Source organism: Lissotriton helveticus, chromosome 2_1 (genome assembly GCF_964261635.1).
Source record: "Lissotriton helveticus chromosome 2_1, aLisHel1.1, whole genome shotgun sequence".
Taxonomy (NCBI): Eukaryota; Metazoa; Chordata; class Amphibia; order Caudata; family Salamandridae; genus Lissotriton; species Lissotriton helveticus.
In genome coordinates, this window is record NC_136059.1 from 538,597,006 (window position 1) to 538,623,170 (window position 26,165).

Below are 26,165 nucleotides of genomic sequence, written 5' to 3' on the forward strand. Positions count from 1 at the left end.
GTAGGTGATAGAATACTTGGAACTTAATAGAGATTTTTTATGACAGGAGAAAAAGTTACCTATTGTAAGAATAGATTGATCCTGAGCAACACAATTTACAGTACAAAAACAATATATGTTAATCCATTCATCAAATTGAAATTAATGTACATAATGTTAAATGCATTCAGGGAAAATAAGTTTATGAAAGCCTGTTCATAGGTCCCAAAAACCAGAGCCTTCATATGTGTACTGAAAGCAATATTAAAAATTATAAATGATGGATACAGGCTGCGCATGTTTTACATCTGTTTATTCCATCCAAGCAAACACCAAGAAACTGCTTTTTCAGGTCCACAGTATGTTACAATATTTGAGGTCAAACAAGAAGATAAACGGTCTTGCCTTTGTCGCGGACTTGCTGGCTCCTTGTTACAAGTTCCATTTTTTATTCTCAACTGAGGATATTCAATACATTGCCACATTTTTTTAGATCAATAGGTTGTTACATAATGAGGAATGTTGACTGAATTAACATATACTTTGAAAATGAAGTAAGACACTGTGATATTAGGTTCTTTCAAACAAAAAGAAGAACTTTCTTTTCCAATTTGAGATTAGTAACCATGTTATGTGAAGAGAAGTAAACACCAGGATATCATGTTTAATAGAATGACTCCTCTTCTTTTCGCAATCAGTCAATTGAAATAGTGGGTTACCTTTGTCATAAGTTTCTATATCTTTTTTTAATTTCTTTTTTTAACAAATTAACTGGTCCAAAGTATAGAACCATCCTCCTACCTGGAGTCTATATCCAGTTCCTCTGTTAATGACCTCCATAACAGTGCTCTTTGGTGACCGGAAAACTATTTGCAAAACTGCTCTTTTGAACCCAAAATCATCAGTAGCCAATCTATCCACCAGAAAACCGAGTGCTCGCAGACTACTGACATATATGGTAACACACAGAAGTAAAGATTGTCAGTACCAACATATAGAATAATTTTGTAAAAAAGTACCTAAGAGACACCGTAGACAAAGAGAACAAAGCTTGAGTTGTCCATGGCACAATGGAAACCATTTCTTGTTGACGTTCTGCATTTCCCAACTAGCAAGTAGGCAGAGGTTGCAGACTAGGGTGGTCGCGGTCCCAATACATTTACTAAAAAGTAATTCCGGGGCCCGCTTACCTTACATCATGCCTGCCACTATGCAGCTGCTAGATTCATTTATGTTGTATAATGACATTAGAGAGGGCATATATAAAAATACAGTATGTTTTGCACATTTGCACGAGACCGTTTGTTTCAGCTAACTACGAAACTAAGATATTCAACTGAAAATGTAAACAGAGATGTTCAGTTACTTCTGCAACTCTGATGAGAAAAAATCAATAATAGTTAGCATGATTAAGGAGTTGTCAGGAATTGTAATTATGACCAGTGGGCTAAGGGTCTTCAAATGTCTGTCTTCAGAGCCTCTAGCCATCGGGGGAGCAGAGACAGTGAGATTACGTTTTTGGGCAAAAATTATCAACTATACCCACAAATGATTTGCACAATTTGGATGGTCAATTAGGCAGGGGTGGCCTTACAACCGCAAACAATTTGGATTTTTTGCAGTTGTAACTGTAGTAAATGAGTGTGAAAATGGATTTCTCCACTCTGAAATATATTTTTCATAGGTCGAAAAATAATTATAAAAAGTTAAACTGCACCTTATTCCTAAGCCTAAACATGCAGATTGTTTGCAGTGTGAACACTGCTCAGGAGTAGGACTGGGAGCAATGGGCATATACTTAGAAATGTACGATTGTTGTATAATTCTGAAAGTCTTCCTTTTGATATTGGGTGTGTCAGAAAATGTGTAAAATCTAGGCAAGCAAGTCTATGATGCATCGATGAACTAATTTTTATTTTTGTAAAACAGGTGCTCAGAGAAGCCCCATTTCTCAAGTGGCACAAAGATTTTTCTGCTCTGCACCTGGGGGTGCCACCAGGCACAAAATATTCCGACGGGCAGTTAAATATATTTGCTGCTGTATAGAAGTAATTGTCCTAAGTACTATGGCAATGCTATTACCATTAGATTCATTAATAAACTGTTCTTCAGAACTGTCTTTGAAAGCTATAGCTAAAGAAGAACGTTTGGTTTTACCCAACACACAGCTCCAATCACTGGCCCCAACATACAAAAACTGTAACGTTGAATACAAATATAATGTAAGTAATCCCAGTATCCCAAACCAGTTTGGTCTAGTGCATAGCTGAAGACATGGTTTCCGACCTGACCAATAGAACAGGAAAAACACATTTTATTATTCCCAACTTAATTACACCACTGTACATAGTCAAGTATGGAGAATTAAGCAAAAAATAATGGCTATATTCTGCAGCTTATATTTAACCTTAGTATACCAATCCCTACGAGACTTCAGTGATTTGACCTGGTGCAAGAATTCAAAATAAATATTTAAAGACAAAAAGTACCCAGGACCACCAATAGCCAGTCATTTGTATTAATATGACAGAGCATTAGCATTAGACTTAGTGCAGTCTACAAGACAATACAATAAACAAAGCCTATCGTGAATGTTATCTAGGTTTTAAATTAGTTAATTAGAGACTTTGATGAACAAAACTGCAAGAAGCATACGGGAGTCAAATTTAAAAACTGCTAAAAAAGTAACCAGTTTGGAAGAATCATTTTGATTTTTTAATCAGAGAACCTTACCTTATGAATCACGGGGAATATTTAATTGAAGTAGCAATCCAATATATTTTCCCCTCTAACCAAATGCATTAATTTCTACAATGGGAGGTGTTCACTACAAGAAAATATTACAAAACAAATGCAGCATTGTAACAGATTGAACAAAATCTGAGCTTAACTTTCTTTTCTAAGCCCATGAACCTCAAGCATTCCTTTCTCCTGAGGAATGCTGAGTTGAGGTGTCATTGAAACCTCTCTCAGTGAAACATATGCCTTCTGGCAAATAAGACCTGGGAGTTGGTTAGCTGAGTTTTGCAAAGTCTGGAAGTTCAATTCCTGTGTGCAGGTGCATCTCTCCAGCTGCCTCCAGAGCAAAGGCTGGATGGGAGGCCTCTGTGAACCTGTGTCTGATGGTGAAGAGCAACTGCCTCCTCAACACATTGAAGAACAACAGTCTACCAGAATTGTAGTCAAGAAGAACACCAATCCGGACCGGGTGCTCTGTCAAGTGGATGTCATTTATGGTCTCATTATGAAGGAACCTGTAACAGAAACTGAACAAGACAAACCAGAATGACAGATTAACTGATATCCACTGAGACAAAATCATAAAGAGTTAGACGTCAATGATACCTGAAATTCATTTAAAAAAAAAGAACCACACACACACACAAATTACATGCATGACCACGATCCAATCTCTGATAGGTCCTTCTGCTAAGGACATTCTAACGTTTTTTCTAAGGTTTATAAGATCCGTAGCAAGCTTACAAGAGTAAAGTCTGAGAAAAACACCAACAAGAAACTCCTCCCTTGTGTAATGTTTGGCTGCTATCGTAAGGCCCAGAGATGACAGTCTGTTGAAACCACAGTCTCCTAAAACAAGGGATTTTAGTTAGTAATGCTAATAAAAGGCTTCAGAGTTGATTACATTTGTGACTTGTTTAAGTTAGTAGCCATAATAAACCTTCACTGAAATAGTGGGATACATACTGATTTCTGTAGGATGCAATCTCTAACTTTTATCATCATATTCTGTAGAACGGTTTAGTTAAATAGATGTACTAATCTCCAGACCTCTTTAGATTCAACTTATGAAATGTTTGACTTGATGACCTTGTAGTCTCCTAGCCCCCAATACATAATTAGGCCTGTGAATATCTGCCTCGTTCTCAGAATAAATGCATTCAAGATATAACACTTAACGTTGCAGATGATACATTGATGTAAATCATCATGAAAGAAGGGAAGACACTTGTTAACAAGCATTTACAATGCAACGGTTTCGCCTTTGCAAAAGTTAGAGCTATTGGCATTGTAAATGACAAAATTTTTATTTATGTGTTGGTTTTGAAAACAGATAAATAAATGGCATTGTCATTTACAATGTCAATAGCTTAATCTCTCGCAAATGCCACACACACACAGAGAGCCCCCCCACACAGAGCCCCCCCCACACACACACAGAGCCCCCCCACGCCCACACAGAGCCCCCCACACACACACCCACACAGAGCCCCCCCACGCCCACACAGAGCCCCCCCAGACACTGCGAGCCTCCCCCACACACTGCGAGCCCCCCCACACACTGCGAGTACCCTACCTTTTTTAGTCTCCTGTTTATTTTTTGAAACGTTCTATTGAGTAACCCGTTTCTCATTTAAAGTAACTGGTCCTATAGTACAGCGCTCTGACACCTTTGGGTAATGTCCGCGCTATATAAAAATGCACTAAATAAAAAAAACTCAGTGCTTAGTTTCTTCCGGAGTCTGCACCTCTCTGTTCAGATATATATATATATATATATATATATATATATATATATATATATATATATATCTGGTTATGTTCCGAATTATGGATTCTAGCGTTTACTCCGTGGTCTGGATTCCAGCGTTTCCCCTGTGCCCTCCTGGTGTGTAACCTTCCGTGCCGGTGTGTTCTGGAGTTTATTGCACACATTCTTCAGGCGCAAACATACCCACAACAGCCACACATTCATCTTGCACAACACACACATGCATTCAGAGAAATACCCTATATACTGTCTGAGCTCCCAGCATGATTAGTCTCCTTGCTGGATACATAGCCATGCATATTCACACACATACAGCCATCCAGAGGCATAATAATAGTGCAAGAGCCCTAAGCAAGGTAACGTAACCCAGTAGGACTCCGTGGAGTATTTAAAAGACTCCATTGTGGGGGGGGGGGGGGGGGGGGCAATGGACCTCTCACTCACCTGTCCTGTAACCTCATTCTTATTACACTGCATTTGCATACTAGTGTACTAGTGATAGCGACACCGATTTAATTATCTCAAACACATGCCATGCTGCAAAGAAGTGCACCGATCCTTCGGAAATAATCCGTGAAGGAAAAAAATACACCTCACGCAGATAAACAAATCCACAAAAGCAATTTATCAGAGGCAAGTAAAAAGCGAGCTGAACAAAAATAGACATGCTGCCACAGACATTGGACCCAGTGTGATTAACTTATTGAGTTCAGCTTATTTTTTCACTGTAAATTCGGGCGTTTTTTGTTATATATTTATGATGGTACTCGTAACATAAGTACTGTGAAAAGCAATACACCTCGCCAGTGATATCTACCGGTTTTGCCAATGCTTTTTTTTTACCAAGATGGCAATCGTTAATGCAGGCCCATCTGCAGCAGCTGTCAATTTAGTTATATTTATAGAAACACTTTTCAGGGATGCCTGCTGCCATGCATGCACACTTGCAGGCAGCCATCTTGGAATAATAAACCAAATCTTTTTAAAATTAAGTCTGGCAGAAGCAGCTGTGTGTGCCGTTCAGAGAGTCGGTGAGAAAGTAGGACCTGGTCTGCAATGCAAGCTCTGACATCATTAGTGGGAAAGTGCATGCCATCCCATTAAAATACTCCTTGGGCAGGACAAACACAATAGAGGGGAAATGCAAATAATCAGAAGCAGTGAAGTGGCATATGGCCAGAAAAATATTCAGTCAGGAGCAAGGGGCTGAATCAAGGACTGCTCTACGTTCAGCAGATTATTAACTATTAAGGATAGCAAAAAAAATGTACATGGAATACATAAGTTTTAAGCCACGGACCTTAAATATTCAGAATCACCAGAGACTTCTTCACATTTTCTGCTGATGCCCAAATAAAGTACTCGAGGTGTACATTATACATTTTTCTGCAGCGCAAAACCCTGGAACTAAAATCTACTCAAAACTACTCGTTAGTCTTCAATGATACAAGGAAAATCTATATCATTAAACCAAACCACTTAAGCCATGTGTTTTTACAAATCCTTGCTTTCAGTCAATCCACTTGATTCTTTCAGCGTGGCTAGACTACAACTCCCAGAATGCTGTTTTGAGGATGATGAAAGTCCGAGCTGTAAACAAATGGAACAAAGGTGTCTGGTAATTATTGAACAAAGACCGAGGGTCTCTCGGTTTTTGACTCAACCTGCGTCAAGGGGCATAGAACGAATTCATCCCATTCTTTATGACAATTTTTTTTTTATCAGACAAATGCGCGAATCTTAACTGAATGTTTAATGTGAATCTAAAGGCCGAGGGAACCAGAGTGACACAAACAAGTTCTACCTCGGGGGGGGGGGGCGGCGGGAACGGCCAGCACTCACAGGACGAGGAAATAAACCATAGTTTGAGACTATAAAGATAATGCGCCTCTGCAAACTTGTACACCCAGAGCTCCTTCCCGCCTGTTAAATTTATCCAACCAGCGTTTTCCAGCCATCGCTTTCAACCTATCTCTAGGTAAGCACCTATCTGCGCGCTTCCCATTCGACTCTCTGAATTGCTTAGAAGTCGCCCGTATTTGACATAGATTAGGTATTACGGAGATAACTAATTACATATTAATTTATCCCCGTTTTTTGCACCATGTCTTCTATGCAGTGCCCAGTCTGACAACCACAGTCCTATTCTCCGTCCATCCACCAGATAGGAAAAACGATCAGCGTTTCCCCGCGATCGCTTTCAACCTACTTTTAGGTAAGCACCTATCTGCGCGCTTTCCATTCGAACTTCTGAACTGCTTAGAAGCCGCACCTATTTCACATAGATTAGGTACTACAGAGATAAATAACTACATATTAATGTATCTCCGTATTTGCACCATGTTTCCCAACAGCGCAGACGTTGACACATACGGTCTTATGAACAACTCGTGACAAAAGTAAATACACAATCACACCTACTACTAAGAGAGTAAAGTAGTAAGAAGAAAAACAAGCAACGAGGAGTGAAAGGGGAGGGGGGACGGGAACGGACACACGGGGAGGGGGGCGGAACGGACAGCGGGAGGGGAGGGGGGGGGAAACAGAGCTCACGAGCCAAAGTACATAACAGCAACGGAGAGTGAAAGGGGAGGGGGGGCGGGAACGGGCACACGGGGAGGGGGGCGGAACGGACAGCGGGAGGGGAGGGGGGAGGGGGCGGGAAACAGAGCTCACGAGCCAAAGTACATAACAGCAACGGCAATTTGATGGAACGGCGACTACGAGAAAACACGCCCACCTGCTCCACTTCATTGTGCACGCCTGAAATTTGTTACCGTTACTACTGTTTTCAAAATGGACCCAGAACCATTTTCACTATTACTGTGCATAAGCTTGGTGTACTGGTTACTTGCTCAGACCCAAATGCAACATAACTCACGGTACAGTCATCAACAGCGGGAGGGGGGGCGGACACGGACAGCGGGAGGCAAGTCTGGAACAGAGCAACAGGTCATTTCGCGATTCGGGGGCGTGTTTGCGTGCTCTCCCCTTCCCATTGGCTGGAAGGTAAAATTCCAGCCAATGGGAAGAGGAGAGGGCGTGACTTAAAAAAAGACACGGAAACGCCCCCGAATCGCGTCAAGGCGGGCCCTGAACTCAGTGACGCTCCTCTCCTCCAATGGCTGGCCTGCATTTACGAGGCCAGCCAATGGAGAAGAGGGGCGTGTTCAGGCCCCCTACTACTAACAAAAGATTTCGGCTCCGCCCACCCACTGCTTACGCAGTGGGACGGTAGCCGAAACCTAAAAAGCAGGCGAGGAGAGGATGTCACAAAGATGGCAGCCTCAGTGGAAGCGGCCATTCCTGGCTCTGTACGAAACCTTCTGACTGCCACCATAAACCCTTACTTATGCAGGCCATCCAAAATGTAATATTGCAGGCCCATCGAATGGAAGGAGAGCAGACAAGGCAGCCCACTCTGAGGAACCATCAGTAGGACTAAAGAGCCACAGCCCGACTGCAGCCCGCATATGAGTTGGCAGTGACTGCTGGATTGTGGTAGGCCGCACGGAGTAAAGCCTCACCATGGGTGAGCCTGGAGGGATCATTGTAACTGGGTGCCAGATTGCTCTGGGAGCATGGACGCTATGGCTTCTTACTTGATAAGGGGGGAGACAGTGGGGCCAGGCGTGGGCCGTTGTGTAACATGCAGGCCTGTTGTAAGGTTTAGGGTTTAGCAGGCAGTGTCAAGGAAAAAGAACTGACAGAGTGCTGTCTTAGAGCAGATGACAGTCTGCAGAGGGGGTACCATGCTGATGAACACTGAAGTTACCCCATAGAGACGCAGCAGCAAGGATCCACAGAAAGGAGCAATGCCTCTGGAGGGAAATGCATCATCAGCTCTAAACGTCAAATTCAGGGTATCCAAAAAGAGAACCACTCCTGGATCCATGGACCGAAAGGGAGGCTCTGAGATGTGAGATCTGTAATAGGAGAACTGTGGCCCCCAGAGGCTCAATCCATGGTAAGAGTTTAGTACTTTGAATATCAGGGACTGCTGGCCCAGCGTTCTAGCTAGAGATTAATGCATTCTAAAAGGAGTACCCAAAAGGATCCATTGCTGTACTTTGAACCCACAATAGGTGCTCAATGTGGAAATGGGAGCACCAAGGGCTGAAGGCAGCAGGAACATGATCATCTATGCACAACATGGCTCTCTTTAAGAGCCCCAGATTCTTTAAGCACAAGCTAAGTACAGAACTAAAAAATGACCTTGAATGTATGACTTGCAGTTACATCGTACCTGCAGGCCTGTAGAGACCCATCAAGTCATGGACTCCCTGGGATTTAGGGTGCTGGATGTCAAGGGCAGAGTAGACTCAGTGGTGACCTTCAACTTACAAATGGGGAAGCCAAGCTGGAGGTGGACCTACTAAAGATCTGGAAAACAGGTCTCACATGGAAAACCTGCAGATCAAAGGTCTGGAGGAGGAGCAGAAGTTTCAGAGTTGTCCATGGTTGTGGGGTGGCTGTTTTCCTCGCTGTTGGGAATCGGCCATGACGAGGCATGGCTAGATGGAGGGCAGAGAGTCTGCCCAAGATGCAAACAAAACTCCCAGAGACCATGTGACATATTCCCCAAATGTCACTACTATTCTGATGAAGAAGCTGTGCTCTAAGCCAAAAGGCAAAATGGGGATATCCCCTTCCACAATTCCTCCTCCCATATATCCAAGACATCTCCCAGTGCCCTCTGCAGTGACATTCAACCTTTAGCCCAATCACAGAGAATTAGGTCTAAAAACATCTGCTTCATGTGAATCTAAGCATTCAGGGCAACCTATGACAAGGAAGCATGATGTATCACCTCAAGGACAGAAAATACAGGGGATTGACATGTCAGAGGAGAACACATCTGGCAAAGGACCTGTATTTCAGATACCTGTGTCAGGGCGTTAGCTTGACTATTCCCCTACAGTGGAACAACCCTCAGAGAGGGAGAGGAAATCACAATGGTATTAGGAGACCACATAATGAACAGTCACTCCTGGAACAGATGATGGGACTGAAGGGCCTAGGGAGACCGGAATGTTCTGCGGAAACCCAGCTGGTCTGCGCATAACCTGATGTTCTGGCATAGACATGAGGGAAAAGGACACAGACATGGACACCTTAGGATAAAGCTCTACCAAGTGGAAGCTAGAGAGGAGAGATGTTGACCCTGAGGTGGGCTTTTTATTTTTTTAAATAGCCTGGAGAGTGGGGTAACAAGATGGTAATGGTTGAGTGGGTGGGGCACTACCATATGGCTGGTTGCCCCATGGGACGGAGGGCATTTCCACTCCTTTAAAGTGTGTTGTGCTGGGAATTTCAAGGGTTTATACATATTTGGTTACTAGCTGAGTACATACTTATGTTGGAGGGGAGCCAATAGGCATTCTAGTTCAAAGGGGAGGACTTGGGGAACAAAGGAAAGACTGAGGTGGGATATTGCTTTTCTGATGCCATATTTGAGGTGGGGCGCACTGATGAATCCTTACTTCTAAGAAATGGTTGGAAGACTGACATTCTAGGCTGACCAATGGTAAAACAATTCTATTTGAATGCTAAGGGCTTCAATGCACCGGTGAGGACAGGACAGTTTGAGATCTTTACCAGCATCCCAACGCAATGACATATGTTTACAAGAAATGTACTTGAAGAGGGGTGATCAAAGACAGATGAAAAACAAGGCTCTCCCTGGGCAGTTTACACACCAAACACAATAGGGTAACTTTTTTTTTTTAAACAGGCTTCCTTTAAAGGTTGAGGGTTCAAAATCAGATAAGGAAGGAAGGTTCCTGATACTATGGGGTGATGGGCTGAGCGCCCTGTGACCATAGCAAGAATATACACTTCGAATGTGGCACAGAGGTTTCTGCAAAACGTTCTTACTTTCTGACACTGCAGGCGGAGACATTGTTCTAAGAGAGGATTTCAAGTTACTATGGGATAGATCTAATGACAGGAAGGACTTCACAGGAGCTTCTGAAAGGAACTCAAGGGCACCCTTCAGAAGTTAATGTCCATGTCAATGGAATCTAGCCTTGCAGAGAATATATACTGATGAGTAGCACCCTTTACACTCTAGCTGAAGAGGTGGCGATCAAAGTGATGGCAACATCTGACTATGCCCTCACATCACTAATCCTGACCATGGGCATGGAGTACATCTGATAATGCTGAGTCACCAAGGCCTTAGGGAAGGAATTGGGAAATAGATTAACGGACACTCTACCCTATCTGAGGGTTTGGATAATCAATCAATCAATCAATCATGGACATTTATATAGCGCACTACTTACCCGGAGGGTCTCAAGGCGCTTGGGGGGGGGGGGGGTGCTGCTAATGCTCGAACAGCCAGGTCTTGAGCTTCTTCCTGAAGGAGAGGTGGTCTTGGGTCAGGCGCAGGTCGGTCGGGAGGGAGTTCCAGGTCTTGGCGGCCAGGTGGGAGAAGGACCTTCCTCCTGTTGTCGATCTTCGGATGCGGGGGACGGCGGCGAGGGCGTGACTGGCTGATCGGAGGTGGCGTTTGGGAGCTTAGAAGTTGATGCGGTTGTTGAGGTAGCTCGGGCCTTGGTCGTGTAGGGCTTTGTGTGCGTGGGTGAGGAGACGGAAGGTGATTCTCTTGTTGACGGGGAGCCAGTGCAGGTCTCTCAGATGTCCGGAGATGTGGCTGCGTCGGGGGATGTCGAGGATGAGTCTGGCTGAGGCGTTCTGGATCCGCTGGAGTCTCTTCTGGAGCTTGGCGGTGGTTCCGGCGTAGAGGGCGTTGCCGTAGTCCAGTCGGCTGGTGACGAGGGCCTGGGTGACCGTCTTCCTGGTCTCGGTGGGGATCCACCGGAAGATCTTTCGTAGCATGCGCAGGATGTTGAAGCATGACGAGGAGACGGCGTTGACTTGTCTGGTCATGGAGAGGGAGGAGTCCAGGATGAAGCCCAGGTTGCGTGCGAAGTCTGTCGGTGTGGGTGCGGTGCCCAGGGCGGGGGGCCACCAGGAGTCGTCCCAGGCGGAGGGCGAGGAGCCCAGGATGAGGACTTCCGTCTTGTCTGAGTTCAGTTTCAGGCGGCTGGTCGTCATCCAATCGGCTACATCTTTCATCCCTTCGTGAAGGTTGGCTCTGGAAGCGGCGGGGTCGTTGGTCAGTGAGAGGATCAGCTGGGTGTCATCGGCGTAGGAGATGATGTTCAGGTTGTGTTGGCGTGCGATGGGCGCGAGGGGGCTCATGTAGACGTTGAAGAGGGTGGGGCTCAGCGAGGATCCTTGAGGGACGCCGCAGATGACTTCGGTGGCCTCTGACTTGTACGGTGGTAGGCGGACTCTCTGTGTTCTTCCGTCGAGGAAGGAGACGATCCATTCCAGTGCCTTCTCCTGAATTCCGACGTTGCTGAGGCGCTGCACTAGGGTGCGGTGGCAGACAGTGTTGAATGCCGCGGAGAGGTCTAGGAGGATGAGGGCCGCTGTTTCTCCGTTGTCCATCAGGGCTCGGATGTCATCGGTGGCAGCGATCAGGGCGGTCTCGGTGCTGTGGTTGGCTCGGAAGCCAGACTGTGAGGGGTCGAGGGATCCATTTGTCTCGAGGAAGGCGGCCAGCTGTTTGTTGACGGTCTTCTCGATGACTTTGGCTGGAAACGGGAGGAGCGAGATGGGGCGGTAGTTCTTGAGTTCGGTGGGGTCCGCTGTTGGTTTCTTAAGTAGAGCGCTGAGTTCGGCGTGCTTCCAGCTCTCCGGGAAGGTGGCGGTGTCGAAGGAGGTGTTGATGATGTCCCGCAGGTGGGGTGCGATGACAGCGTCGGCCTTGTTGAAGACGTGGTGAGGGCAGGGGTCGGTCGGAGATCCGGAGTGGATGGAGTTCATCATGCGGACGGTGTCATCGGTGCTGATCGGAGTCCAGGCGCGGAGGGTGGTGGTGGGTGGCGTTGCTGCGGTCGTTGTGTGCGATGGTTGACTGCTGAAGCTGTTGTGTATGTCCGCGATCTTGTTGTGGAAGTAGGAGGCGAGGGAGTTGCAGAGGTCTTGCGATGGGGTGATGTCGTTGTTTCCGGCGTTGGGGTTGGAGAGCTCTTTCACGAAGTTGAAGAGTTCCTTGCAGTTGTGTGCGTTGTTGTCCAGTCGGTCCTTGAATGCAGTTTTCTTGGTGGCGCGGATCAGTTGGTGGTGCTTCCGGGTGGCAAGCTTGAGGGTGGTCATGTTGTCCGGTGTAGGTTCCCTTCTCCAGACTTTCTCGAGGGCTCGGCAGTTCTTCTTGGAGCTCTTGAGTTCGTCGGTGAACCATGGGGCTTTCTTGCTGCCGGGTCTGCTGGGCGGGGTCCTCAGAGGGGCGAGTTCGTCCGCGCAGTTGCTGATCCACTTCGTGAGGTTGTCGGCGGCCTGGCTGGGGTTCGCTGAGCTGGCGGGAGGGTGCTGACTCAGGGAAGTGGCGAGCTGGTCGGCTGTGATCTTGTTCCAGCTTCTTCGAGCAACCTGTTGCTGGTGGTGGTGGGTCGTCGTTCTTCTGAAGGTGAAGTGGACGCAGCTGTGGTCCGTCCAGTGGAGTCCTGTGGCGTGGCTGAAGGCGATGTCCTTGCTGGAGGAGAAGACGGCGTCGAGTGTGTGTCCGGCGAGGTGGGTGGGGGTGGTCACCAGTTGCTTGAGTCCCAGGTTTGCGAGGTTTTCCAGCACGGTGGTGGTGTTGCGGTCGTCGTTGTTCTCCAGGTGGAAGTTGAGGTCCCCGAGGAGGATGTAGTCGGCTGAGGGGAGGGCGAGCGGGCTGATGAAGTCGGCGATGTCTTCGCTGAATTGTGTGCGTGGTCCCGGGGGTCTGTAGATGAGGGTGCCTCTGAGGGTGGTCTTGGGGTTGACGTGGATCTGGAAGGGCAGGTGTTCGGCGGGTGCGATGGTGTCGTCGGTGTTGGTCGTGATTCGGATGGTGTTCCTGTGAATGATGGCGATGCCTCCTCCTGTCTGGTTGACGCGGATACTCCGGATGATCTTGTAGCCGTCCGGGATGGCGATGGCGATGTCGGGTGCTGAGGAGGCGTTCATCCAGGTTTCCGTGAGGAAGGCGACGTCTGGGGCTGTGGTGTCGAGCAGGTTCCAGAGCTCGACGGCGTGTCTGTGGACGGAGCGGGTGTTGAGCAGGATGCACTTCAGGTGGCTGCTGCTGGAGTTCGGCTTGGTGGGTGCTGGTGCAGTGCAGGTCCGGGTGCAGGAGAACTTGCAGGCCTGGCAGATGAAGGGTCCGTGGGTGCGTCTCGGGGTGGCTCGGTAGCATCCAGGGGTTCGGCCGGCGTTGAGTGCGTTGAGGGTGGCGGCGTCGTACGTCCGGCGGGTGGGCTGGGGTCTGCAGGGGCCAGGGGTCCTGGCACTGGGCGCGGTCCAGGCGCGGACGGGTGCAGACGGGCTTACCTTTGGCGCGCCTTCAACGCACAATCGGCGCGCCCGCTGCGCGTGCACGCTGCGCGTTGACCGCTCTTCCATATGTGGAGAGTGGGGGGGCGGAGCGAGGGAGGGGCAGCTGGGAGGCGGGAGCGGGGCGGCGAATGGGAAGGGCTGACGAGGGGAGGGGCGGGGCCGCAGGGGGCAGCGGCGGGGAGGTGGCGGGAAGCGCGGCAGGGGCCAAGTCACAGGGGTACAATAATAATACAAAAACGGGGGAAACACAAAATAAAACAGGGAGCAGAAGCTACACAGGGGGTCAAAGCAACGGAGTTTACAGAGGAACGAGTGAAACAACACGGGGACTAAAAATGCAAGGGAGCAGAGAACACACGGGGGGAAGAGAAACAGTCGGATACTTAAACACAGACGCGGCGCAGGTGGGGTAAGAGCGCCAACAGCGGAGTCACAGGGTCACGAGCGCCAACAGCGGAGACACAGGGTCACAGGACCCAGCTGCGAGCGGTGGCGGCGGCACTTGGCGGGAACGGGGGGCAGCCTGGGCTCACTCACGAGGAGTGTGCGAGGTGTGAGGGGGTGACCATTGGGGATCTTGGATGCTCTAACATCAGTGGCACGAGGAAAATGCATTGCCTATTTAGTACATCTCCTCAGAGTTCAACTTAAGGAGACTCAGAAGCTGGAAGCAGACTTGAAGGAATTGAAGGTGTACAGAGAGAAACCCTTATGAGTACTTTTGTCCAGACTTACATTTACCAGTGGTCTGCCGAAATTCTCCTTATATTATTATGTGATCATTCTGCACGTGTCATGGTTGTGGAAGCAACATATTTCAGTCAGTTAAGTTTTAAAAAGGTAACATGGTTGCTCAAGGAGCACACATCTACTGCATGGTATCTGACTGGTAGCTTATAGGAGAAAGAGAGGTCACATATTGGATCTGGACTGGTACTTCCTTGTTATGGGTACTCACAAAGATATACCAGTTAACTAGTCATCTTTGATATCTTGACTTGGGCAAGAATGCCAAATTGTTAGATACATGTGCATGATCCATACATTAAAAGGTCTCTTTAATCGATTTGCAGAGGTGAAAATTTATTTATTTATTTATTTAAAACATTTATAGAGCGCAACTGTCGCCTGGCAGGCATCCTGGCGCTAGGGTAGCTTACTCCTGAGAAGGAGACAGTGGGAGAATGTTAAATAATGGTGGGGGGGAATCTAGGGAAACAGCCAAGTCTTTATTAGTTTTCGAAAAGGAAGGAGCTGTGAAGTATAGCGAATGTCAGCAGGCAGACTGTTCCAAAGCTTTGCAGCCGCCACTCGGAATGATCTTCCCCCGATCCTGGCTCTCTTGAATCTGGGCACTATTACAAGTCGAGCGGTAGCGGATCGAAGAGCTCTGGTTGGTGTGTACCAGGTGAACATCCGTTGTAAAGGGATAGGTCCTAGCCCATGTAAGGCCTTAAAGACCAGGCAGAGAGACTTGAAGGCAATACGCTGCTTCAAGGGAAGCCAGTGCAGCTCGGCTAGAGCAGCAGTGGTTGAGGATCTCCTGGTCCATCCAAGTGCCAGTTTGGCTGCTGCTGATTGGACGCGTTGGAGTCGGTCCAGCAGTACCAAGGGGGAGTCAAGCAGGAGAGCATTGCAATAGTCAATGCGACTAAGGATGGTACACCTGACTATCTGTGCTCTAGCGGATAATGTCAGTAGTGGCAGGATTTTACGAAGTGATCGCATAAGGGCAGAGCAGGTGGCAACTGTTCTTGAAACCTGTGTTTCCATGCTCAGCTTATTATTCAGCATGACGCCCAAATTCCGAACACTGGCCACAGGTGGCGGGTTGTCCGGGTTTTCCGGAAGCCAGAAATCAGCAGGCAGAGGGCGAGGTACGCGGCTGGCTGGGTAGAACAGGACCTCGGTTTTCGAGGAATTAAATTGAAGGGAGTTATGGTGTAACCAGCCAGCAGTATCTCTCAGGCAGTCGTGGAATGCTTCTAAAGTAATAGAGTCTTCGCCCTCCCAGGAAACAATAAGCTGGGTATCGTCTGCGTAGTTTACTGTGGTCATGTTATGTGATTTAATAAGAGAGACCAGTGGTAGTAAGTAAACATTGAAGAGAATCGGACTGATAGAGGAACCCTGGGGCTAGGGAGAAGGCAGATTGATAAGGGGGAAGGGATACAGCCTGTTTCCTGTCGCTGAGAAAAGAGTGGAACCAAAGCAGGGCTGAGCCATCAACCCCAGCCGCTCTCAGCCTCTCTAGCAGGATCACGTGGTTTACGGTATCGAATGCGGCAGACAGGTCCAACAGGATCAAGGCCACCGCCTGGCCCCTGTCTGCACGCACTCGGAGTTCTTCCATGGCCGTAAGTACAGCTGTTTCAGTGCCATGGACTGGACGAAATCCAAATTGGAAGTCGTCCAGAACGTGGTTCTGCTCGAGGTGAGATGACAGGCAGGTGCTGACCCATCGCTCCACCACTTTCGCCGGAAAGGGCAGAAGCGATATGGGACGAAAATTAGAAAGGCATTCTGGATTCAGGGATGGTTTTTTCAAAAGCGGGGTGATTAACGCTTGCTTCCAAGGGTTTGGAACTACTCCACTACGGAGAGATTGGTTACAAATCCTCCGCAGATTGTGGAATAGCTCGTGCCCGTAAGCCTTCCAGATTTTTGGGGGCAGTGGGTCGAGAGGGGACCCAGAGGTGATGCTCAGTGCCAGTCTTTCAAAATCTGCTTCAGGAATCTGGGGGAGAGCCAGAAGACTGTCCCTGATCGAGCCGACCGGACTGGGGGTGTAGTTTGTGGGGCTGGTTGCATGAGAGGTAGACGGGTATTGGGGTAGAGAGAGTCGCAGGTTATTGATGATTGTCATGATTTTGTCCAGAAAGAACTCTGCGAGGTTATCACAGAGCGTCTGGGATGGAGGAATAGTTTTCTTCGTACAGTCCGGATGTATGAGATTCTCTAAGATCTGAAATATGTTTTTAGAGCTGTTAGCTGCATTGACGATAGTGGAGCAGTAATAGGCCGATTTGCTCACTCTAATGGCCGCTTTATATTCGATAAGTTTGTTTTTCCAAAGGGTTTTATTAGTGTCACAGTAGCCGTGTCTCCACTTCCTCTCTGCCTGCTTACACGCCACCTTGAGGATTTTCAGAGAATCATTAAACCAGGGAGCGGATCTTCGCCCTTTAAAAGTACCGTGTTTCAAAGGAACGATGGAGTCCGTGATAGATGTTATCCTGCTGCTGAAGGTTCTGTAGTTGTTTTCCACCGAGCTAGTGGGGGTAGCACAGTCATCTATATTAAAGACTGGGGTAGCAGAGCCGGGCTTTCCTAGAGCTTTCCAGTTCCGGTATGTAAATTCAGCTGGCCGACAGTTTTTGGGCTTATAGGCGGTGGTGTTAGTGATGAATATTTTAATGAGTGAGTGGTCAGTCCAGCTCATAGGCAGAATGTTGCCCACTTGTGTTAGGCCTGCACTCGAAAAAATAAGGTCTAGTCGATTACCTGCAGAGTGGGTTGGTTGCCGGATTAGTTGGTGAAGCCCCACACTGTCACAGGAAACCAAAACATTATTTAGTGCTGTGTCAAGGTTGCCATTAAGCCAGAGATTGAAATCTCCCACAATAATTAGTTTGTTATGGGACGTTGCCATGTTTGTGAAAGTTGTAAGTAGTGCTTGTTGTTGCGGAAGGGAGAAGGCTCCTGGGGGCCGGTAGCAAATTATGACCGTAAAAATATCTCCCCAGTGGCAGTTTATGGCCAGACCAAGGAGCTCGACCCCAGGCACTGGGTCTATGTCTATAGTGTCAACCTTCCAAGAGGCACGGAATATAATACCCACTCCGCCCCCACGGCCTTTAGGTCTAGGGAGGTGCAAGATATTAAAGTTGAGTGGACAGGCGGATGCAAGATCAATATTGCACTCGTCCTGCGTCCAAGTCTCGGTTAAAAACAGAACATCAAGGCAGTGTGATTCTATAAGGAGACTTATCTCCGTCGCGTGTTTAGATAATGATCGGACATTCAATAAGCCTCCTGAGATCAGGCCCCTACGGGAGAAGTCAGTTAGGGGAAACGCAGTGTCCTCAAAAGAAAGCGAACCTTCCGGTGCGAAACCTTGTAATTCTAGCAGTGTGTCTCGGGTATAGCGTGGGGACCGCGAGTCGATTTGGCCAGGGTTGGAGGCGCTGGTCGCGGTCTCGTCGCGGACGAGCGCAGACGAGCTTGCCGCGCTGCCGGCGCGCCCGATGCACTCGTCCGCTGCGCTTCCGATATTGACACATGGCTTATAGTGGCGACTGATGACGTTGGAGGGGGCGTTGTCAACAAATGTGGGCGTGGCTACACTCTCCCTCGGCGTGCCGATGGCGCCCAGAAAGCAGCGTTGTGGGGGACAGGCAGTGTCAGCTAGTTGTCAGCTGCACTGCGGGATCAGGGTGAGTGCAAAATAGAGCAAGTGCAAGTTTTCAGTTTTAAAAATACAGCAATACACAAATTATTTAAAATGAAGCTCAGAACAAAACTCCCGGCTTTCCGCCTCAGGAGTAGCACAATAGTAAAGCGCCGCTCGTTTTCAGCGCGCTTTATGCGATGTGGTAGCGGGGGGCGTGTCCAACAAATGTGGGCGTGGCTACACTCTCCCTCGGCGTGCCGATGGCGCCCAGAAAGCAGCGTTGTGGGGGACAGGCAGTGTCAGCTAGTTGTCAGCTGCACTGCGGGATCAGGGTGAGTGCAAAATAGAGCAAGTGCAAGTTTTCAGTTTTAAAAATACAGCAATACACAAATTATTTAAAATGAAGCTCAGAACAAAACTCCCGGCTTTCCGCCTCAGGAGTAGCACAATAGTAACATGGTGACACCTTCCATGAACGACGCCACAGTTTCAGTTATTCTTAAGCCCAGTTGCCAAACTCACATCTTTGCCTAATTACCCCTACTCCAAATTGACATTCAGCTATTTACTAAAATGCTAGTGTCTAGAACGGGGATAATCCTACTAGACACGATTCATCTGGCCAAAGTGGTTTTATTGTACACAACTTAGAATAGGAGCTCTGGTGTCAATATGTATTGTGTTAAAAGATGAACTAACTGCCCTACTAAAAAACTTTCCTTAATGAGTCTTCACCCTCCCTTTCTGAATTCATACAATGTTCTCTTTATTCACGAAGTTGCAAAACATTCTTTGTGTCTCTCATTAATCAGATTTAGGGCCCGATTTAATTCTTGGTCGGGCAGCCCATTTCTCCACCAGGGTGACAGAGGAACCTCCAAATTTAGAAATGTCCGCTGGCCCAGCAGACAGTTCTATCACTGGCAGAAAGCGCATTGTAAGTTTGACGTACAGCTTTGTCATCATGTAGGGCAGAAAACCTATATTTTAATTTTATTTAAAAAAAATCCCAAAGCAGGATTTTATTTTTCTAAATAAATAAACAATGTCCTCAACCGATGGAAATTTCCTCTCATGGTGAGGGGGCACTGAACACTTTTCAATGGCACTTACTGCTAGGTTTTTCCTGGTGGTGATGGGCTTTGAAAATCAGCTGTATGTCCACCCGTCTAAATTAGCTGAGCGGACATTCAGCCAAACCTAAGACGGCCCTTACTCCATCGGAGGGGTTTGACCATGGTGGAGATAAAGTAGATTCCACCAGCGCCAAACCCATGGTCCAGTGAACTATAATGTTGGCAGTGAAGGAATTTCCTCACCGTTGCGACGGAGTTCCCTATCCACCAACATTTAATCAAGCCCTTAAGCACCAGCAAAATAAGTTGTGGATGAATTGGAGTTCTGCGTGCTTGATGCCAGTGTCTCCCAGGCTCCTGAAAGCTAAGAATTTTAAATTGGGTTTTGTAGTAAATGTTGCAAACAAGTCTTGTAAATAAATAAAATGACAAGAAAAATGTTCACACACAAAGCCTTCCAAAATCACATTGAAACTGGATACATACATATAGAATACTGACAGAAATGACTATGAAAATTAGAAATGCCATTGTTTTATGGTTCAGTGCTTCTCTACCCCCTCAGGTCTGGTAATATTTTTACCTCAGTTTCTACTCTTTATCTGCTGAATTCAGCTCCAGATGTTTCAAGACTTCCACACCTGGGTCCTTAAAGCTTCTTTGCTGCCCTCGTGCTACCCCTCACTCTCAATGCTTGCCTCCCTCCTCAAATCCTAATGCTTCACTGCCCACTGTGACTTCAATATTAATCCGCCCCTTAAGGTCTAATCAACTGCTTCTTCCATTCTAGGCTTATAACATATGGTACCACTATGCATCACCTATAATTATACTTCCTTAATATTTAACATGTTTATGGTGCTTCTTCAGTATGAGTCTCACAACATAAGGTTAGACGATTTTAAATCACCTTTAAACATACTTAATACTTAACAAATTTAAGCTGCCTCTTCCTTACTTGAGTTAGAGCAGAAGGTAGGAGTATTTTGTCATACATATACGCCCTTACTATTCAATAAGTTCAAGATGCTTTTTCCATGCGAGGCTTATAACATACAGTGAGATTATTTTATATCACCTAGAATTATACTCTCAATATTTACCAAGTTTCAAGATTATTAAACAATGGTTGCCCAATTGTGATAAAAGTGTTCCAACCTGCTAAACTGCTGTAATGAAATATTTTGCCCATGCTCACTGTTTTGTTTATATGTTATTCTATGTTACATGTCATGGTGTAGCGTTCTGTCCACACTCTTGTTTGGATTAGAGTGCTGAAGGATAACGAAGCGCGAAATCACCAAACTGTCAGTCTTCAATACCAGTAACCTGAGAAGAATCGTGTGCATTTTGTGGCTGTAAACCATCTCCAACCAGGAACTGCTCATCAGGTGCAAGCAGGAGTAGCACACCATCATTATGAGAAAAAGATGGAGATGGATAGGACACACCATCATAAGAGACCAATACTCCATCACAAGAAAAGATCTCCACTGGACCCCAGAAGGCAAATGGAAGAGAGGAAGGCCAAAGAACACCTGGGGGTGACATGAACAGAAACCACACCTGGGGCACCATTCGTAAACTTGCCCAAGACAGACCGAAGTGGAGGTCCTTCATTGTTGCCCTATATGCTAGTCAGCATGAGGGACACTAAGTAAGTTACATGTTATGTTAAAAATGTTTTATAGAACATGTCTTTCACGTATAACGGTATTGCATTGTTACTGAATGCAGTGCAAGAGTAGATCATCAGCAGAATTATAATTTTAAAAAGCCAGGTTTTTAAAGCTTCCCTGAACCTCAGAAGGTGTTCCTCTATTCCAATCCATGAGTAAATGAACTAGAAAGGCAGTTTTATAGTTTGGCAGCTTACTCTCGAAGGGCTTTGGCCCAGCGCTCATGAGGAACTTGCAAAAGGGATAGCACATAGAAAATATGTTAGCAATACTGAACACATCTAAACAATTTGTTCCGTATGACAATTGGGCGTATGGAGCCGGAAGGTCCATAAACAATGCACAGTAATTTAAAGTACATGTTTTTCAACTTGGAGCCAACTGAACTGTGTCAAAACAAGCAACATATAGCTAAATATTTTCATATTTAGTAAAATACAAGCAGCTGAATTCTGAATCGGCCATGTGTAAGTTAAAGCTTGCATTGGCAGGCCTAAATATATTTAATTGCCATTATAGGGTTGCTTGTTCTCCCAGTTGGAGAGGACAAGGCCTGGCATTTTAGACTGGACTGTTCCTATTGAAACAGGACACAGGATGATTTGCATAAGACTAGTCACTGTCTGAAGTGGCATAATGAGCAAAAAGGAGGAAGGAATGAAATGCGGCCTACAATAAATATTACTTCCCAAGAATTTTCCAAACATTCCAGTCATAACTTTTAGTTTTTTTCCAGTGCCATAATTGAGCCTACATAAAATGAAGACATCTACATCTGTGACATATTGATTAAAAAGAAATAAAGGCATGAATCCAGGCAAAAAAATCATGTTTTAGCACAGTCTATAGATTTATCCTGCTCTATTTAAGAGCGTTTATGATTAACCACCAATAAATGGTCCATAGTTTAGCAGTAATGCCAATGGAAGCTGGGGGGGCATGACATTTTAGGTTGAGAATTAACTCGTGTTCATCAGCATAAAAAAATAACTTGGCACCAAAACAATAGAGTGATATGGGCAGCAGCACCAGACAGAAATGAAACAAAACAGGTCATATAGCCGTACCTTATGGGGCACTCATGCTAGCTGTAGTAGGATAAGATTTTTAAAACTACATGTGACCCACGACCATGCAGCTTCTCTTTAGTCGCCTTAGACAACATCTGGACCAGGACTGAAAGGATGACAAGGCAGAAGGCAGCTGAAGAATCCAACGGCATCAGCAGCTCATCACTCTTCGCATGTCCAATGGCATCAGTCGCATATTTCTGGGCAAGGTAGACATTGATATGGCTCAAAGTGTTATTTTCTTTTGTGAACCGATGGAGCTCAACAGCAGCTACTTGTACCAGCCTTTTAGCCATCTAGCCAGTTCGGTTTGCCGAGTTGAGTACTTGTTTTTCTTTTTTAGCCTTAGTGATTCTACTGCAGACTTGAGTTTAGAGTGTAATGAGCATAACTGTAACAAACAATTCATTAGGTGGTGTAAAAAAGAGTTATGCAAGCCATAATGGAACAAGAGGTCATGCTAGAAGTCAGTAGCAATCAAAAACTAGTGTAAGATATGAACTCAATTTTTATAAAAGGCTGCTGCCTTTTTACCCTGAGGGAAGCAGAAAGACAACTCCAACATAGGTCAGGAGTGGGATGTGTTATGCTTCAATAGATGCATAAGTAGTGCCAATTTAATGCAAAATATGGAGAGAAACTGTTTGGGATGCAAGAGTTCTAATAGTTCTGAACAATTATCTGCTATTTTAGGACATGGGAAGGTTTTTTCCAGAAAACTTATTTTGGGGGGGTTTTGTCGGAGAGGCACCAACAGAGTGCTCTATGTTCTCATCTGAGCATAAGTCAACTTTTTTCCAGGCAAATCTCAAACTTTTGTTCATGGCACTCTTTGGAAGCCTTTCAGAGGGTAAATGGAACCATCTAAAACTATTACAGGAGCATTAATAAAAGCACGAAGATGGGTAGTAGGATGTTCACGTGAAAGATATTTCCAATTAAAAATCAATTGCTGTTCAAGAGCCCTTCCTTGAGCGCCACACAACTGCATCTCCACCCTCCTATGGCCTTCTTGAAAGGTATGCTCTCTATTCATGAGTAAGCCCAGGTTTGGCTAGTGTCACTAAACCAGGAAACAGACACTAGGCCCTCACAGAAGGTTTGAAACCCATTCACAAATACCATATTATGGATATTTCCGGAAGGAGTAGCTATGTCAACCACTTGGTGTAAATTAACACTAACAAGTTTTTAAAAACAAAGGCAAGTTAGTCGCTGCCAGATTATGGACAATCAACAGGTCACAATGTCTATCTGGAAAACCGAGGAGTCCTCCTTAACAAAAACATCTCCGCAGACTGTGACAAAGGTCTCGTTCTCGCGTGGATTGCACCTGTGAAAAAGTCTTTTTATAACATTGGATTGCCACGAGTATTTACAAACGTTGCACTGTGTGCCACCAAGGGAAGGAAGCTTGTCCACACTCTATTACCAGCCGATGCACAAGAAAACAAGCATTTGCAATGCAATAGGTCTCGCATTAGGAAAGTTTGAGCTATTGGTATTGTAAATGACAATGTTTTTATTTATGTGTTGGTTTTGAAAATAGCGAAATTAATAGCTTTGTCATTTACAATGCTAATAGTTATAACTTTCACAAATGTGACACCTATAGCATTTGTAATGCAATATGTGTTGTATTCACGTGACTTACATGTATTGATATTACAAATAACAATGGCTTTTAATTTTTTTAAAATAATTAATACTTAAATAAAAGTTATTGTAATGTATAATGGCAATAGCTTAAACTTTTGTAAATAACTTTTGTGAAGATTATGTTCAGTGTATTTTATTGTGACGAAAATCCAAGAACAGAAGTGAAATATTAACATATTTTTGTGACATTTGTAATAAAGCTTGAAACATTGATAGAACATATTTGAACCAGTTGTTGTTGAATGGTTGCACAGATTGATGCTGTGGTGGCGACGAGTGATATGATGCTGTAGCGTTCAGTGATGCTGTGGTAGCGCATAGTGATGTTGTGGTGCCCCTGAGTGATGCGGTGGTGGTGCTGAGTGATGATGTGGTGATGCGATAGATAGACAGAGAGAGTGCGATAGATAGAGTGAGGGCGATAGATAGAGGGAGGGAGATAGATAGATAGAGGGAGGGCGATAGATAGATAGAGTGAGGGCGATAGATAGGAGTGAGGGCAATAGATGGCTAGATAGATAGGAGTGAGGGCAATAGATAGATAGATAGATAGATAGATAGATAGAGGACGATTGATAGATAGATGGATAGAATGATGGCGATAGAGTGAGTGCGATAGACAGATATATAGAGTGAAGGACGATAGATAGAGTGAGGGCGATAGATAGATAGAGGGAGGGCGATAGATAGAGGGAGGGCGATAGATAGAGTGAGGGCGATAGATAGATAGGAGTGAGGGCGATAGATAGATAGATAGATAGATAGATAGGAGTGAGGGCGATTGATAGATAGAGTGAGGGCGATCGATAGATAGATGGATAGAGTGATGGCGATAGATAGACTGAGTGCGATAGACAGATAGAGTGAGGGCGATAGATAGAGCGAGGGCGCTAGATAGATAGATAGAGGGCGATAGATAGAGTGAGGGCGCTAGATAGATAGATAGAGGGCGATAGAGTGAGGGCGATAGATAGAGGGCGATAGACAGACAGATAGATAGAGTGAGGGCGATAGACAGTTAGATAGAGTGAGGGTGATAGACAGATAGATAGAGTGAGGGTGATAGATAGAGTGAGGGCGATATAGTGAGGGTGATACATAGATAGAGGGCGATAGATAGAGTGAGGACGATAGATAGATAGATAGATAGATAGATAGATAGATAGATAGATAGCGATAGATAGAGTGAGGGCGATAGATAGATAGAGGGCGATAGATAGAGGGTGATAGATAGATAGAGGGCGACAGATAGATAGAGGGCTTTAGATAGAGTGAGGGCTTTAGATAGAGTGAGGGCATTAGATAAAGTGAGGGCGTTAGATAGAATGAGGGCGTTAGATAGAGTGAGGGCGATAGAGTGAGGGTGATAGATAGAAAGAGTGAGGGTGATAGATAGAAAGAGTGAGGGCGATAGATAAAGTGAGGGCGATAGAGTGAGGGCGATAGAGTGAGGGCGATAGAGTGAGGGCGATAGATAGATAGAGTGAGGGCAATAGATAGAGTCAGGGCAATAGATAGAGTCAGGGCGATAGATAGAGTAAGGGCGATAGACAGGTGTGTAATTATGTAGCACTGAGTGGTATTTAGAGTGTATGTTGCGTTGAGCGCAGTGTAATTATGTAGCATAGAATTATGTGGCACTGAGTGGTATTGTGTGGAGTGTATGTTGTATTCAGTAGAGTGTAATTGTGTGCGAGGGTTCAGAGTGGGTTAGGGTGCAGAGTGTGTGAGGGTGCAGAGTGTGTGCGGGTGCAGTGTGTGAGGGCACAGTGTGTGTGGCCTAAAGTAGTGTGAGGGCGCAGTGTGTATGGCCTAAAGTAGTGTGAGGGCGCAGTGTGTGTGGCCTAAAGTAGTGTGAGGGCGCAGTGTGTGTGTCCTAAAGTAGTGTGAGGGCGCAGTGTGTGTGGACTAATGTAGTATGAGGGCGCAGTGTGTGTGGCCTAAGTAGTGTGTGGGCTCAGTGTGTTTGGCCTAAAGTAGTGTGAGTGCGCAGTGTGTGAGTGCGCAGTGTGTGTGGCCTAAAGTAGTGTGAGGACGCAGTGTGTGTGGGTGTGTGTGTGTGGGGGTTGTGTGTGTGGGGTGTGTGTGGGTGGGGGGTGTGTGTGGGTGGGGTTGTGTGTGTGGTGGGTTGTATGTGGGAGTGTGGGTGTGTGTGTGGGTGTGTGTGTGTGGGTGTTGGGGGTTGTGTGTGTGGGGTTGTGTGTGTGGGTTTGTGTGTGTGTGGTGGTGTGTGGGTGTGTGTGTGGGTGTGGGGGGTTTGTGTGTGTGGGTGTCGGGGGGTTGTGTGTGTGGGGTGTGTGTGTGGGGGCATGTGTGGGGGGTGTGTGTGGGGTTGTGTGTGTGGGGGCATGTGTGGGGGGGTGTGTGTAAGGGGGGTGTGTGGGGGTGGGTGTGTTGGGGTGGGTGTGTGTGTGTGGGTGTGTG

At 46.2% G+C, this 26,165-nt stretch overlaps 1 protein-coding gene across 1 annotated transcript in view; it reads right to left on the bottom strand.

Annotated features, from left to right (window-relative positions):
- Positions 1–275: 275 nt before the first annotated feature.
- CMYA5 (cardiomyopathy associated 5) overlaps positions 276–26,165 on the bottom strand; it is a 427,063-nt gene continuing 401,173 nt past the window's right edge. The window contains exon 13 of the mRNA XM_078675202.1: positions 276–3,245. Coding sequence (XP_078531328.1) covers positions 2,993–3,245 — 253 coding nt within the window. The 3' untranslated portion in view covers positions 276–2,992. The remainder of the gene's footprint in view (positions 3,246–26,165) is intronic.